The 17,655-nt window shown below is 32.6% G+C and overlaps 1 protein-coding gene across 1 annotated transcript in view; it reads right to left on the bottom strand.

Moving 5' to 3' along the window:
* ERGIC2 (ERGIC and golgi 2) overlaps window positions 1-17,655 on the bottom strand; it is a 42,737-nt gene that overhangs the window by 16,256 nt on the left and 8,826 nt on the right. The window contains exons 2-8 of the mRNA XM_003265653.4: window positions 16,946-17,088; window positions 15,535-15,643; window positions 13,679-13,725; window positions 12,332-12,402; window positions 7,105-7,145; window positions 3,074-3,175; window positions 1,770-1,865 (exon numbers count right to left, since the gene is read on the bottom strand). Of these exons, the coding sequence (XP_003265701.1) occupies window positions 1,770-1,865; window positions 3,074-3,175; window positions 7,105-7,145; window positions 12,332-12,402; window positions 13,679-13,725; window positions 15,535-15,643; window positions 16,946-17,051 (572 nt within the window). The 5' untranslated portion in view covers window positions 17,052-17,088. The remainder of the gene's footprint in view (window positions 1-1,769; window positions 1,866-3,073; window positions 3,176-7,104; window positions 7,146-12,331; window positions 12,403-13,678; window positions 13,726-15,534; window positions 15,644-16,945; window positions 17,089-17,655) is intronic.

Genomic DNA, 17,655 nt, shown 5'->3' with positions numbered 1-17,655 from the left:
TACCACTAAAAATTAGGAGCGGGTTTACAGGATATCCCTGAGATGACAAGATATGAACCAAATGCTTTTCCATTTGGCCTCTCTGACAGTGTGAGTTACCACCTGGGAAGGAAAGTGAAATTGTGAAAAGACCAAAAACAAATTTTAAAAAGGGACATAATACAGAGTCTGATTATAATATTTGTCAAAATTTCCCTCTTTGAGTTGGTCATGAACTAGAATATTGTTTGTATCCAAAGGTGCAATAAAATCTTCTAAATTTCTTCAAGCTACGATTTCAAGACATTCCAAGGTTCCCAGCAACAGGTTGAGTTGGAGATGGGTAACAGTAACAAAAAAACAAAACATAAATTTCAAGAGATAACGAAGAAAAAAATAAATGTTTGATCTGACTATTGTAAATACTGAAATACTTTTTCATAGAAATCTAATGTTATCTCTATATGTATTTTATAAACTTCCAGCCATGCTCTTTCCTGCTGTATGCCCTTCCCTCCTTTATATATTAAATTCCTCCTCTTCTCCTAGTGTTCAAAGGTCTTCCTCAATAACGTCTCCACTGACTTGCAGCATAAGTTTAATACCTTGTTAAATAGTCTCTTATCAGCCATGCTTCTCCTTTACAGGCTCAATACAACTATAATTAAATAATTATTAACGTATTCATTGCTTAAGTGTGGATTTTCTTATAGAATTTCAGGCCTATTTAAAATAACGAGTCATATTTATACTGTATAGTTTGGAATAAAATAAATAAAAAAGGGCAAAAACCCTTTATTTTTTTCTTCACTGTTTATCCTTAGTTTCTAGCATGGTATTTGCACATAGCAAGTACTCAAAAAATGTCTTGTACAATATTGTTCAGTTTAGCACTCTATATGGAAAAGAAGGGAGGGAAAGATGGATGCATCTATTTATTCATTCCAAAATTTAACAAGTGTTTATGACAATTTCTGTGCTGAGTGCTGCTCATATTTTTCCTTAACTTTTACCTAATTTAACTTTATTCTAGACACTGCTAATTTCTAACTTTATCAAAACACTTGTCTAGGATTAGTCAGGAATTACATTTTGATGAGGACCACCAAAACGTTAAGACAAAAACCTAATACCATACCAAAAAAAATGAAAAAATTAATGAAATGTCTAGGTAAGAGCTCTCTGGCCACTAAAACCTGGCAAGTAGAAGGTTGTAACTGATATTTACCTACAGTTCAGTTACTTTAATATACAAAACATGACATGACTGCTTTACTTTTGTTTTGAAGTAGTTTTTAAAGTTAGTAGTCTTCTCTATCCTGAGACTGAAGCCCCAGACAACAATCTCAAGACATTAAAAATACATATACACAATATTTTAAGCAATCCTTTAGTAGTTAGCTGTATTTATTTGATTAGCAAAGTATTTACTTTTTTTTTTTTTTTTTGGATACAGAGTTTTGCTTGTCGCCCAGGCTGTAGTCCAGTAGCTCGATCTCGGCTCACTACAACCTCCGCCTCCTGGGTTCAAGCGATTCTCCTGCCTCAGCCTCTGGAGTATCTGGGATTACAGGTGCCTGCCACCACACCCAGCTAATTTTTTGTATTTTTAGTAGAGATGAGGTTTCCACATGTTGGTAAGGCAGGTCTTGAACTCCTGACCTCAGGTGATCCACCCGCCTCGGCCTCCCAAAGTGCTGGGATTACAGGCGTGAGCCACCAGCCAGAATTTACTTTTAACCAAGCTCCAACTTTGTCTAAAGTATTTTCAGTAAGTGAAAAGAACATACTTGCCCACTGTTATGTGAAAATTCCCTGCTACTTTATTGACATATAGATGGCCATGAATTCTGCATGCATCTGGAGACTGTGATGAATCATCTTCTCTGTTAAAATAAGATATATTATTTAAAGCACATTTAATATAGTTACCATTTTATGATGGGAAAAATGTGTATAGAAAACAAAAATCCCTAAAGATCATTTTTTAGGTAATATTCTAAATGTTAAAAATAGAATAGCAGTTTCCTGAAGTCTAGACATTTATAAAAATTATACATCTATAAAATGGGAAAAAAGTATTTAATACCTATTACATTTACATAAATTTGAAATTCCATGGTTCTTCAACTCTAACCAGAGGACTAAGTCCAGGGACAGAAGACTAAAACAAAAGAATTAGTCCAAAAAGACATATTTTCTTCATTTATTTCTGGTACTGTAGCAGGGAGAAGGAGGGAGGACAGAAATATGATTGAGGTAAAGGAAAGGCATGCCACCTAAATTCAAAGAGACAGTGACATTTTCTTCTTAAGCAAATGTAAAATCTTGTATATTTTTATTATGTTTATGACTATAGCATTTCCAAATATCCACTAATCTTTTTTTTTTTTCTTTTGAGACAGAGTCTTGCTCTGCTACCCAGGCTGGAGTGCAGTGGTGCAATCTTGGCTCACTGTAACCTCTGCCTCCTGGGTTCAAGCTATTCTCCTGCCTCAGCCTCCCAAGTAGCTGGGACTACACACATGCACCCACCACACCCGGCTGATTTTTTTGTATTTTTAGTAGGGACGGAGTGTCACCATGTTGGTCAGGCTGGTCTCGAACCCCTGACCTCAAATGATCTGCCCACCTTGGCCTCCCAAAGTGCTGGGATTACAGACATGAGCCACTGCACCCAGCCTCTAATCTTTTTTTTTTTTTTTTTTTTGAGACGGAGTCTTGCTCTGTCGCCCAGGCTCTCTAATCTTTAAAATACAAAAACGTGAAATAAAACAAAATTTCTAACCAAAGCTTATATATATATCCTCAAAATAGTAAATGAAACTAATTTTTCTTAAACCTAAATATAATTTTATGTGGGGGTATACCACGCATAAAAAAGAAAATTAAATGCAAATAAATATTTGTGATAATTCTGATCAAAATCACAGGCTATAAATTTAAGAGCAAAAGGTGTCTTTATAGTACAGAATGATTCTATTTTCCCTTCCTAAGAAAAATAAGATTCAGAAAACTAAACCAACACTTTAGTTTTAACTATGTCAAAGTAAATTCATAAGAAAGAATTGCACATTTAAAATACAGATCTCACCTTGGTGGGAGAGCTGTTGATGCACTTTTAAAAGCACTTTTAAATATCACATCTTGAAGTGAATGCTCTTCTTGTAGCCTACTCTGAATCAGCTGCAGCATCCTAAATAAGAAAGAAACAATAATTTAGAACTACAGAAAGGTACACAAAGAGAGGTGACACTTATTCAAAAATGACAATGTTTAGCTGACTTAGTTAAACCATACATTTATTATTATAGGATTTCATATTCTAAAATAACATACCAAGTTTTCTTTGGTCCTTTCCTTGAAAGCAAGCAGGGTGGCTAGAGGTCTAATAGCTGAGCTCCATAAGCCTGTTTGATCCCATCAGTAATGGATGTGCAGTCAGGACCACCAAAGTAGGGCTTCTCACTTAAGTATCTCAATTCATCTTTGATGCATACATGCACAATTACAAAATTCTTACCTTTGTCAGACATTGAATGAAACATTGTAGATACAAAGAGTAGGACAAATAAGGGGCTACACAATGGACTTGGACTTGAAGGGGTACATTACTCAGTACAAACTCATACCGCAAGTAACTGATTTTCATTATAAAAATTTTTCTCTCTACAATACTTCTACCATTGAGCCATGTTAACTCCTACAATTTTCAGCAATAATTTTGTCATTAGATGTAGTCCTATTTTATCTCTTTTAATTCTATTTCTTTAAATAACTAATATTCCAAATCATCTGTAGTAAAGTTCAAACTTGGTAAATACAAATATTATACACAGTGGGAAGGGAAGAATAAATAGGCAGAGCACAGAAAATTTTTACAGCAGTGAAATCATTCTGTATGGCAGTATGGTAGATACATGTCATTATACATTTGTCAGAACTCACAGAATGTACGTTCAACACCAAGAATGAACTCTAATGTAAACTATGGTGATGATGATGTGTCAACATAGGTTCACTGATTATAACAACTATATCCAATCTGATGCAAGTTGTTGATAATGGGGGAACCTGTAGGGGGACGGGTATATGGGAACACTACTTTCTGCTCAATTTTGCTATGAGCCTAACTATTCTAAAAGAAAAATACATACATGTAACTTGGAAAAAAGTTATAAACATAGGTACTCACAAAAAGAAAGCAAATGTGAATCTCATAATACTTTACCATCCCACCATAATGATAAAATAAGTACTTTCTAGATGTGCAAGCAGAAGATTAAAAACCTATGCATCATCTATCTAGAAAATTAGTATAACAGGCCTATGTAAAATAACAAGTCATATTTATACTGTATAGTTTGGAATAAAATAAATCTGAAATCTAGACATAAAAAGTAGAAACAAGAAAAGTTCTGTCCAGGGTTTGAAATCTACAGTTAAAGAGAGATTAATTGTGATCCTAAATATTTTAAGAAAGTATTATAGAACACCAATTGAGAGAAAATTTAAATCTCTTAGAAAATTCTAGAAGTAAAGAACATTTTGGTATGCACATTAGTTAGGAAGATATATACCTTGGGTATCTCTAGGCCATTCAAGAGCTATTCAATAATGTTTAGAATCAGAACGTGATAATCTAAGATGCTTCAAGAAGCCAGATCCCATCTTCAGATTCAAACATTTAAAGACTTAAAATCTTTGGATTCAATGCCAGCAGAAATGGAAATCTTCACTTTTTTGTGTGTGTCTTGTAATTCGAGAGTTCAACTTTTGAAGCATGGCAGTGATCAAGGAGTTTGATGACAACAAACTATACATAAGTGTATATGTATGTATATATTATGTGTGTGTTTATGAAAAAAATTGCTGCCTTCACTGTGCCAATAAATATCCCAGCCTATATTCCACACATGAAGGTGTGCAGAAGACTACTATGATGGCAAATGTATATCATCTTAATAGTAAAAATACAATCTCTTCTCCCACTTATTACTAGTTTCGAGCACTGAAAAAAATTCTAAATGAAAGGAGAAATCTCACTTTAATGTTTCTGGATGAAAGTAAAGTATTTCATCTGTGGATGGCTTTCTACTAAAAATTCTAAGAGCCCAAAGACAACTAATATTCAGTGCTTTTGTTCACCCACATTCAATTTCAACTTTCATATAAAAACTCCCTCAAGTGGTGAAACTGGAAATTAAAAGAGAAAGACCCTTGGAATACACTTAGGGACTAGGAAAAAAAAAAAAAATGGGTAAAGAAAAATTTTTTGGAATAATCTTAAACTATATAAAGCCCTTATAAGTGCAAGACATAACCTAGAAAATAAAAAGCAATATATGGGGGTGGGAGACGGAAACACTTATAACAAAGTACTATTTTATTTAATTTAAAAATAATTCCTATAAGAAAACTAACCAAGGAAAATAGGCATATAGGCAAACATTTTCACAAAAAAAATACAAATGAGGAAAAAAAAACTCACAGTCAATTGATTCATAAAGAAATGTTAATAAAAGAATAGTATCAATTTTCACCCATCAAACTGGCATACATTTAAAAAAATTCTAGGTATTCCTGTTGTTGGTGAGGTTGTACAGAAACAAGTACTCTAATATTGCCCTTTGGAGTATAAGTGAAATAATTTGGGAGGATATAGGCACTATCAAAATGTTAAGTATCCTCAGAGAAAGAAATTCTATTTCTAGAAATACACACACACACAAACATGTACAGAATTAGGTTCAAGAATGTTCCTTGAGTATTGTTTTTAATATTAGAATTCTGAAAGCAATCTAAATACCCATCAATAAGGATCCAATTAAATAAACTACAATCTACCCATAAAATAGACCATTATATATACAGAAATGAATCCAAAATATCATGTTAGGTGGAAAAAATCAACTTATTTCTGTATATATATTTCTGTATTTTTATATATAACACATTATGAAACTATATAAATATGATATATTATAATATATAATGAACATATAAACTTTTATATATTACAAAATATATAATATACTATTATATATGATATATAGGAACTATAGAATTATATACTATATATTATATAGATTATATGTAAGAATTATCATAATTTTGTGTGTGTATATATATATATATATATACACAGAAATACATACAATATACATATTATATACATACACAGAAAATGTCTGTCTAGAAGGCTACCCAAGAAACTTATCACTGGTTATTACTGCTAGTCAGTGGCATTAGTTTACAGAAAGAGAAGGGGGCTTTTACATTTACTTTGTATCTGGGTGCCCAATCTTTTGGCTTCCCTGGGCCACATTGTAAGAAGAATTATCTTGGGCCACACATAAAACACACTAACTATAGCTGATCAGTTAAAAAAAAAAAAAAATCACAAAAAAATCTCCTAATTTTTTCAGAAAGTTTCCAAATTTGTGGCCGGGCACAGTGGCTCATGCCTGTAATCCCAGCCCTCTGGGAGGCCGACATGGGCGGATCACTTCAGTTCAGGAGTTCAAGACCAGCCTAGTCAACATGGTGAAACCCTATCTCCACTAAAAATACAAAAAATTAGCTAGGCGTGGTGGTGTGTGCCTGTAGTATGCACCAGCTACTCAGGAGGCTGAGGCAGGAGAATCGCTTCAACCTGTGAGGCAGGGGTTGCAGTGAGCCAACATTGCGCCACTGTACTCCAGCCTGGGCGAGAGTGAGACTCTGTCTCAAAAAAAAAAAAAAAAAAGTTTACAAATTTGTGTTAAGCTACATTCAAAGCCTTCCTGTGGGGCTGCAGTCTGGACAATCTTGCTTTATATAATTTCTATTCAAATTGAATTTTTAAAATGATCATATATTACTTTTGTAATCAAAAAATGTAAATAGTTGATACCATTTTAAATAAAAACTAAAACTTATGAATCAAAGTTTATCGGAGAAAAGATTATGTATGACTTTCTTAAGATCTGATGGTTTTTGAAATTGTAAGGATTATATTATATACCAAATTCTGCTAAAAATTCATCCAAAGAAATCCCTAGAGAAATGTGTTAATCTATAGTTCATAATAGACAAAATATGACTTAGATTTCTATAGACCACAATACTTTGTTCTCTTATTACCTCTGCCACTCTTTCTGCTGTGGTGAAAGATCAAATACTGTCTGAAATGAAAGAAAACATAATCACTAGCATTGTCAAATTCTCTTGGCTTTTACATCACAATTCAAAAATTTTTTCTTTGAGCAAGAAACATAAACTTATAGTGTTAAAAACAAGTATTCATGTTTACATTCAACTTTATAAGTCAAATTAAAATTTTAATGTGCTATCTTTACTGAAAAATAGCATAAATAAATTGTATGAATCACAAATATTTTCCTGTTACAGTTACCGACATTTACAGGAATATACGCAAGTTGACAATTTATCATATGCACAAAATGGTATCTTAGGGCTTAAAATCATTTAAATGATGCTAGCGTGAAATTCGCAAGTATTGGGGTAGAAAATGACATACAGAGTTATATTCAAGCATCCAAAGCCCAAATTCTTGCTGGTAAAATACAATAATAAAATCAACAATTTTTGAAATGAGTTTAAAAATAGCACAGCGATTCCCAAATGCATTGATCAACAAAGAACTACTTAAGAAATTTTATCTAGGCATGATCAAAGTCAGACTTGGCTACTTATAGAGTCAGAGAAAAATATGCAAACTTCTCATAGTAGCTATATCCACAATTTAATTTTGCAACAATAATCCACTTTTCGGCCGGGCATGGTGGCTCACGCCTGTAATCCTAGCACTTTGGGAGGCCAAGACAGGCGGATTGCCTGAGCTCAGGAGTTCAAGACCAGCCTGGGCAACATGGTGAAACCCTGTCTCTACTAAAATACAAAAAAAACCCTGTCTGTACTAAAATACAAAAAATCAGCCGATGGTAGGCACCTGTAATCCCAGCTACTCAAGAGGCTGAAGCACGAGAATTGCTTGAACCTGGGAGGTGGAGGTTGCAGTGAGCAGAGATCTTGCCAGTGCACTCAGTCTGGGACACAAGTGAAACTCCGTTTCAAAAAAAAATCCACTTTTCTAGTCCTAGTTCACAGCTCTACTTCTGTGACTTTTTAATTTAATTATATCAATCTGGAACCTGCCTCTCCCGTAACTGTGAGAGCCTCATGTCTAAGTTTTATACAACCATATGCTTCAAGTTAAATTGTCCCAATCTTTCTGACGTTTCCTTTGATTAAACCTCCTGAGGAATTTGCCTAAAGCATGCTACCAAACCTTTTTCACATTATAGCACACAAGGAAAATGCTAACATCTATAAAACACACCACAGCAAACCAATAAGGCTGTTTGCAGGTACTCTCCAGCTAAAGTATAAAGAAAACGATTGACAGTGGGAACTATATGATTTTTCCTTTGAATTCCATAACCTTCTTTGTACAATGTTTACTTAGCACAAAGGTATAAAGAAACTACTTTGCTAGGCCCTATGCTAATTCATTATCTCACTTAACCTTCCTAACACCTCGTGAATTTGTTACTCCTCTTCCCTTTTTGCACATGAGGAAGCAGGACCTCAAAAAGTTACAAACTTCCCAAAATCACAGATAGTAAGTAAAAACAAATACACAAATTTAGCTCTATCAGATTTCTTGCTCTCCCACCTTTTAAAAATTCTTCTTGTCTTTAAACAGTAACTAAATGCAATAGAAATAGCAGAAGAGTAACTATCATAGCATATTGTATGATCATGGCTTGTAAACTAGAAAAGTTATCAGGGCTAGGTTTTTAATATTCAGAGTGCATATTAAAATAATGAGTGAAAAGTTTTTAAGTTAAAATGATATTTTTAATAATTTTATATTAAAAATAATAATTCTTTAACACTTTTATATAAATTAGGACAAAGGAATGGTTTCCTAAAAGCATTGTTAAACACTTTAAATATTACTGATGAAAACTATACAATTAAATATTTTGAAGTTCTTAACTTTCTCATTAAGATACAACTTTTAATTATAACAATTTAAATAAAATTTTCCTGCTCCATAAACTACTGGAAGAGATGGCAGAAACTGTTTACAATGAAAACAGTCAACAATACTGTCCCAACTGCATAATTCTAACATATCACTATTGCCTAAAACCTGCAAAGCATTTTGCAATACATTTTGAGAACTACAAAGATGAAAGAATGAAATTAATGATTCTCAAGAGCTTAAAATCCAGCTAGAAAGATAAGAGATGTAGGGGGGAAAAAAAAAAGATAAAATCAGGCATCTCAATAAATGTGAAAAAAAAAAAAAAAAAAAGAGAGTGACAACAACAGTTAGAATATGAACAGAATGCTAGAGAAACAGTGTAAGTGACTTTTAGAGGATACATTCAAGATTATAATACATAAACAATAATTCTCAGCGTCCAAAAGAAACATAAAAATGAGGATGCAATCTTTATTATCATCTTAAATCATTTTAAATTAATATTCATATGTTGTAAACTTTCATGAATTTATACGAGACCACATACAAATGAAACCAAATTGAGAAAGAGCACAAAATAAGTTTATTTCATAGGATAGAAAACCCCATGTGAAAGGGATTTTTCCCAGTTCAGAGCAACAGAGAAAATGGGTAATAAAAGATAACAGCAGAAGATACAGGCAGTCATCCAGAATCCACAAAACATACCTACACATTCTTGCCGTAAAATAAATCTCAAAAAGTCCCTCCTCAACAGAATGGAGAATCCAGAAATAAAGCTGCACACCTACAGCCATTCGATCTTTGACAAAATCAACAAAAATAAGCAATGGGGAAAGGACTCTCTATTCAATAAATGGTGCTGGGAGAGCTGGCTAGCCATATGCAGAATGAAACTGGGCCCAGATCTTTCACCATATACAAAAATTAACTCAAGATGGGTAAAGATTTACATGACCTTAAACTATAAGAATCCTAGAAGAAAACCTAGAAGACACCATTGTGGGCATCACTCTTGGGAAAGAATTTATGACTATGTCCCCACAAGCAATTGCAACAAAAACAAAAATTGAAAAGTGGGAGCTAATTAAACTAAAGAGCTTCTGCACAGAAAACAAAAACAAAAACTACCAACAGAGTAAACAGACAACCTACAGAATGGGAGAAAATATTCACAAACTATGCATCTGATAAAGGTCTAATATCCAGAATCTATACAGAATTTAAATAATTGAACATGTAAAAAACAACCCCATTAAAAAGTCGGCAAAGGACATGAACATACACTTCTCAAAAGATATACAAGTGGTCAACAAACATGAAGAAATGCTCCATGTCAGTAATCATAAGACAAATGCAAATCAAAACCACAATGAGAGGCCATCTCACGCCAGTCAGAATGACTATTACTAAAGAGTCAAAAACAATAAAAAATAAAAAATCCATGTTGGAGAGGCTGTGGAGAAAAGCGAACACTTATATGCTGCTGGTAAAAATGGAAATTAGCTCGGCCACTGTGGAAAGCAGTTTGGAGAGTTCTCAAAGAAAGTACAATATTATTTAACCCAGCAATCCCATTAATGGGTATATACTCAAAGGAAAATAAATCATTGTATGAAAAAGACACATGCACTCCGATCTTTATTGCAGCACCATTCACAATAGCGAATACATGGAATCAACCTAGGTACCCATCAATGGTACATGGGATAAAGAAAATGTGGTATACATGCACCAGGGAATACTACGCAGCCATAAAAAAGAAGAAACTTTTATCCTTTGCAGCAACATGAATGCAGCTGGAGGCAATAATCCTAAGCAAATAAATGGCAGGACAGAAAACCATACACCATATGTTCTCATTTATAAGTGGGAGCTAAACGCTGAGTACTCATAGACATAAAAATGGCAACAACAGAAAGTGGGGACTATTAGAGAGGGGAGGCAGGGAGAAGGAAAAGGGTTGAAAAACTACTGGTTATTATGCCCAGTACCTGGGTGATGGGATCAATCATAACCTGAAAATCTCAGCATTATACAATATACTCAGGTAACAAACCTTCACATGTACTCCATGAATCTAAACTAAAAGTTGAAAAAACAGTCCCTCTTCAAAATGATAAACAAAAATAAGGTAAGAATGGCAGAAAATTAAAAAAAAAAACAAAGTTAAAATTAAATAAGTATTCTTAAGATAGTATAAAATGTAATACAAATATTAAAGTATCTAATAATAATCACTTAGATCAAAACGAGCAGATAATAGTGTAATATGCTGTCATATATGAATCTGTAAGGTAACTAAGCTCATAAAAAATTACTTCAAAATCAATTTTTTTGAGTGGGAAAATGGGTCAGAAAGTAGAGTCAGAGTGGCAGTAACAAAGTTACTGTTTCTGTAGAAATTTCTATTTAAAATGTATATGTCAAAGGCACATATCAAGTTTGTAACTGTAAACTAAAATTAATTCAATAATCAAAACTGGCCAAGGACTTCATTTTCTTTCCTTTAACCCCCATACATTCAGTCACTTCTACTCCCCCTCATTCACCTTCACTCTTCATTTTGCAAATTTGCTAAAGGAAAGGTTCACAATTGTCCATGATTAAGAAAAGGAACTCAAGAACGCATGTGTAAATTTAAGTACCACCATGCCAACAGAGCAACTTTTAGCTGCTGAGGGCCTCATGCTTATTCTCAAAAGCTTCTTCAGGGCTAGTTCTGATCATGACTCATTATCACTGTATCTGCCACTGAAATGTGACAATATTTTCTGATAAATCAACGATGTTATATTCAACTTGTGCTGTGAAGATAATAAGAAAATGTCAGCATTTCACATGCTGAGGGAAATACAGGCGTAAAGGAGGAAGGAAGTAGTAATGCCCATGACATTTCTCCTCTTAGAAAGATACTGCTTTATTCTTGATTGTAAGAGAAATACAGTTCAAATATTTTAAATACTTAAATTTGGTAATAGTGGAATACAAACAGGACATAAAAGTTTCCAAATTACTAGAGAAAAAGAAAAAAACTCAAAACTAGAAGAAAAGTGAAAAGGAAACTACTGGAAAGTAGTAACAAAAATATAAAAAAAGGTTATAAAACAGACTTTAGACACCTCCAAAATACATCCAAAATGTTAATAATGGTCACCTCAAGATTTTGGTATATAACATAACTTTTCTGTTTTTCTCCCTAAATTTATTACAAAGAATATGGATTACTTTTGAAATAAAATAATTATACTAAAAACTATTTCAGACAAAACTAAAAGCAACTATCAAAACTGCCTTCAACGGTACAATTCCTTAACCCGTGTATTTCAAAAAAACCATGTGAATCAAACTTACTGGTTCATAAACTAGACCATCTGCAGATGCAACCATTGTTTCTGCTAAATCCAATACATCCGCTCCAACATCTGCATACAAAAAAGAATTAGAAATTTTACATTCTATGGTTGGAGGCAAACCATCCCCAACATAAACAAATTAAGACAACAAGACAACGAACAGAAAACTCACCAAGCAAAAGCAAAAAAAAAAAAAAAAACCTCACCAACTATGTAGAATCACTTCCTATATATTTGTCCAAAAGCTAAAACAGTAGCCTTATATAGCTTTGGTGGAGATTATTCCAAAATGTAATAATGTTTTTTCTACTTCTTACCCAGCAAAAAAAAAAGATAATTAAAAAGGATAAGCGTTACTGAATTGAAGAGCTTTGCAAATATCAGCAAGAACCTAATCACAAGTACTAAGTGGCTGCTGAACAAAATATTAATTCCAAGAAATATTTTTAGAGATTAAAAAGAAATTTTAAAGCAATGCTACAAATCAACAAACAGGAAATTTTATTTGGAAAAGGCTAAAATTTAATAGTATTTAAACATCCAAAATAAGGCAGAATATCATATATTCAGAATTACCAACTACAAGTTTAAATATAAAGTATTTTTTTATCTCTTAAAACCACTAACATAAGGAAAAATATATTGAAAAGAAAAAGAGATTCAAGGTCATTCTGAGATGGAATCTCACAGAAAATAACCTCTAATTAATTGGGTAAAATTATTTCATACTTTTAAAAATGTAAAAATTTTCTCTGAGTTCTTGGTCTGTAATTTTTAAGCAGTAACTCATAAAATATTTTTCATGCAAAAGCATCCTTATTTTTGAAAACAGCATTGATTCAAACATTCACTATCTGGCATATTAGCATTTTTCCACTTCTACTAGCATAACCAAGTGAGTCCAGTGAAGAAAAAAGAAAAGGGTAACCTATCACCATTAACTTAAAAGAACTGGATCTGTATTTTTAAATGCAAGAGTAAACATAAAGGGTGGTAAACTGAAACAGTGACACAAGGATATGCCTGTGAAACATGGGTATAAAAGCTGGTACTCCAAACAAAAAAAGACAGAAAGGATGTACATAAACTAGAATGCTGATTCACAAACATTTCCTCTAACTTTAATTATACTAATGTGAAAGTTTTATCTCTTCTCTGTATGGAAAAGAAACTTGAAGAATATAGGCTGAGGAGTAAAACAATTTGCATTATTAAATAATACCACAGTAAAACTTTAAAATATTATAAAGGAAAAATAAAGTTAAAGTACAACCAGTGGTTTTTGATTGGCAATTGTTTGAACCATAACCTACATGTGGATTCAGCAAGTTGAAGATATACTTACATTGACACTTCATGGCAACAGTAATATCTATATTAATTCTCAATTTGCTGAAAGACAAAATATTAAACATTAGTACCTACCAATTAATCAGCAAAACAAGAGAAATATAAATCAACTGATCTATTAAAAACTTGGATTTCAAGCAGAATAAATTATGTTGATTAGAACTTGAATTGCATTTCTCATGGCCAAAACAAAGGCTTTTTAAAGTACAAGTTCTATTTTGCCGTTATTCCAAAAGCCTTTCTGACTTTTGAACACAGTATCCTTTAATAATGGCAACTCTATAATCAGTAACTCTAAGCAACTCAGAAAAAAATCTTAACCTCTTAACCTCTATTTACATAAACTTTTGATAGAATGTTCTTTTAAGAATGTAAAACTCTCAAAATCAAGAATTAGGAATTGTCTTTCTTCTCTGTTTATCAAATACCATATATTAAGCATGATGCTAGATGTCCTACAAGTATTATCTTCTTTATTCTATATCACAGAGCTATAAATGGATGGCTTCACAGATTTTCAAGTAAACCACTGGTGTTCAGGGTAGTGTAAATACCTGGCTTAAGATCACATCACCATTAAAGTGGTGGAAACTAGGTCTATGTAACTCAGGATAATGCAACCAAACTACCAAAAGCAAATCACCTGATGCTTAAAATTTTTCCTGGCCTTTCATTTTCAAATGATTAGATCAAATCAATTTTTGAATACCAGAATGAAACACTGTGAAAAACAGACTGGCTACGATTAAATTCAGTCCTGTGCTTTCTATGAAATCTTTTTTCTGTGTAATAATTTTCATCTGATTTAAAATAGGAATTACAGATTTTTAGACCTTCATAAAGTCTTACAGTCATCTAGAGTTCAAACTGTGCTCCAAATAACCCAGGAGTTTAGGCTCAGGAGATAGGAACCAGGAGTAGGCCAAGTAGACAAACTTCTGCATATCCTCACCATGCTTATGTGGCGAACTATGTAATACATAAGACTTCATTTGGAAAAAAATGAACTATTGCATTGGTGCTGAAAACAACAACAAATTCTTTGAAAACCAATACTATCCCGAATTATACATTAGAGATGAAGAAACTGAAGTCCAAAAGAAGTCAGTGGTGTGACCTGCCCAAGGTTACACAGCAATTTACAAATGCTGACTAATTTAATTCTCATAAACCTCTTGAGGAAGATACTATAATTGCTGTCTATACTTTACAAAAAAGGAAACTGAAGCTTATACAGGTACAGATTTAGCAACTTCCCTAAAATTATGTAAATGGGGAACCTGGATTGTAATTGAAAACTAAATGTGTCTTCCTATTTGGTGCAATCTTAATATTGTAAACCTATTATCTTCATTCCATTGAAGAAATCCAAATAATACAAATGAATAGATATAAAGTGTATAATTAAGGTACTATATTTTCAAAAGTTTAAAAGTAATCTTATTTACATAAACATTTAGCTTAGGTATAATTTATAGATATCAAGTCATAAGGGTATACAATGTATCCTTAGACAATTTATTTTCCAGCTCACACAGATCAGTGAGGTATTTCAACCAGTTTGAAATATTAAACAATTTCCACAATATACATATCTAAGGAAAAATATTTGAAATTTTTGAAACAAAGCATGCTAAATCAAAGAACCTCAGTTTTAGAATTCAACCACTATTTAAATGATTCTAAAAGGTTTCACTTAATGCATGCAATTAATGAGAATTTTTCAGGACTATTTCTTCAGAACTAAAACAAACAAAATCTAGAAGGTTAGACTTTTTCTTTTTTAAAAGGTATGCTCTTTTTAAAACAATTTGAATCTAAAGGTATTCCAAGAAGAAAAAAAATGATTACCTAGAAAAATCCTTGTCTACTTCGTATTCATACTTCATCCATGTATCTTGATATACTGAGAATTCCATTATGGTTAATAAAGCCATAGTTGTAAATGCTATTAGAGAAACTGGGAAATCCAACAACAAAAGAAAAACAGAATTAAAACAATAAAAAAAAGCAAAGAACAGGAAACTAATTTAAGTGAGATTAAATTTTCAAAAGAAAAAGCCTAATAATGTAACTTCCATTTGAATGAATACTATAGAAGGTTTTTATTCAAAATGTTTAGTATGCATTTTTTCTAATACAGCTCAAAAGTTAAGGTTTAATATATACAAATATGAACATAAACATTTGCACTACTAAGAAAGCATTTTATTTCTCCAATTGTAAGGGCATCTCTCACTAAGTAGAGTTGACAAAATTTGTATTTCTTATATAAAGCAGTGTCACAGATAGGATAAATGATGAAAGTAAGCATGCCTTATAGTACAAATTTGAAAACAGTTGCCTCGTTATTAAAAATGCATCCGTCTATAAATAGTATATAAATGTATATAAATTGGGCTATAAGCCCAATTTAAAACAAACAAAAAGCTAGCCTAATTTCTTAGATCCTGAGAAACCACAATAATCTGTGTGCCAGAAACTCAAATAACATCTCTAAGTAGCTAACAAAACTCTCTTCTACTTTGCAGTCTCCTAACTATATCACCTCATTTACAGAACTGAGTGAAAGATCTGACAAAAAGAAAATCTATTATATACTAAGGCAAAATACTTAAAATAGATTTTGCAAGAACTTGCACTATTTTCATTAACAAAACTTAATCACAAGTGGATCAGAAATAGTAAGCAACTTATTACCCATTTTACAAAATGAAATGTCAACCTTATGTGAAATACATTATTTTACTAGCTCTTCATGGGGAAAGAAATTATACTGAATATTGTTATAGTCACACATTTTTCTCATATATTTCATTATTTATTTTACTTAATGGATACTTTTATCTGTACCAGGCACTGGGTCTAAGCATTTTATGAAAATATTAACTGTATAGTACCCCTAGGAGGTAAATACTAGTATGAACTCTATTTCATGGAAAAAACGAAGACAGACAGATGTGAATAACTTCCTCAAGGTCACATATTTAGGAAAGGGCAGCAAAGCAGTAACATTGGTTTAATGTATTAATGTTTTAATAAACACTTCCAAAGGCACAGATGGCACTGAGTTGGAGGCTACAGAGAATATTAATAAGAATAAAATGAGAGCCAACAGAATGGCATGAAGACAGACAAGTTACGAAGTTACTGCAGAATTCATTGATAAATTCTTCCTCGTGGCTACATTTCTGTATGTTGTTGACTGGATCACTTAGAAGTTGTACTTACTACAGAACTTTTAATGTTAACTGATACTCACCTGTACCTCCACTGGCTGAAGTCTCTACATAGCTCTCAGGAACCTTCGGAAAGGCATCCAACTCTTTTACCAAACTTAAAGTTTTTTTCCGATTCAGTCGCCTCATCTTCAGGAAAACCTTCCTCTTCCTTCATATAGTCATGCTAAGGAATAAATAAATTAATGAATAAATGAATCCTTTAAAGAAATAAAAAGGTTTCTTTAAATTTAGGATAACTGACAAATGTCCTTAAAACAACTTAACATTCTCATCCCCCCTTAAAAATAAAAAGCATAGTATTTATCGACACTACTCCTTTCCCCATTCATGCCCTGGCAAAAACTACTAATGGAAGGCAATTTAAATACAAAAACACATCAAATAGCAAGAAAAAAGTGAAAAGTAATTCAATCACATGAATAATGTCTAAATATAAAAATTAAGATAATGTTTTCTATTAAATTGAAAACTATTTAAAAATAATACACTGTCATTCACTTCAAATAATGAATGACAGTGAAGTAAAATGGCCTGCTCATACATTACTAACAAGAATACAGGCCGGGCACAGTCGCTCACGCCTGTAATCCCAGCACTTTGGGAGGCCGAGGCAGGTGGATCACCTGAGGTCAAGAGTTTGAGAGACCAGTCTGGCCAACATGGCAAAACCCCGTCTCTACTAAAAATACAAAAAATTAGCCAGGTGTGGTGGCACGTGCCTGTAGTCCCA

This window comes from Nomascus leucogenys, chromosome 23 (genome assembly GCF_006542625.1).
Source record: "Nomascus leucogenys isolate Asia chromosome 23, Asia_NLE_v1, whole genome shotgun sequence".
NCBI classification, from domain to species: Eukaryota; Metazoa; Chordata; class Mammalia; order Primates; family Hylobatidae; genus Nomascus; species Nomascus leucogenys.
The sequence above is the reverse complement of the archived record's forward strand: the minus strand, read 5'-3'. Positions and strand labels throughout refer to the sequence as shown.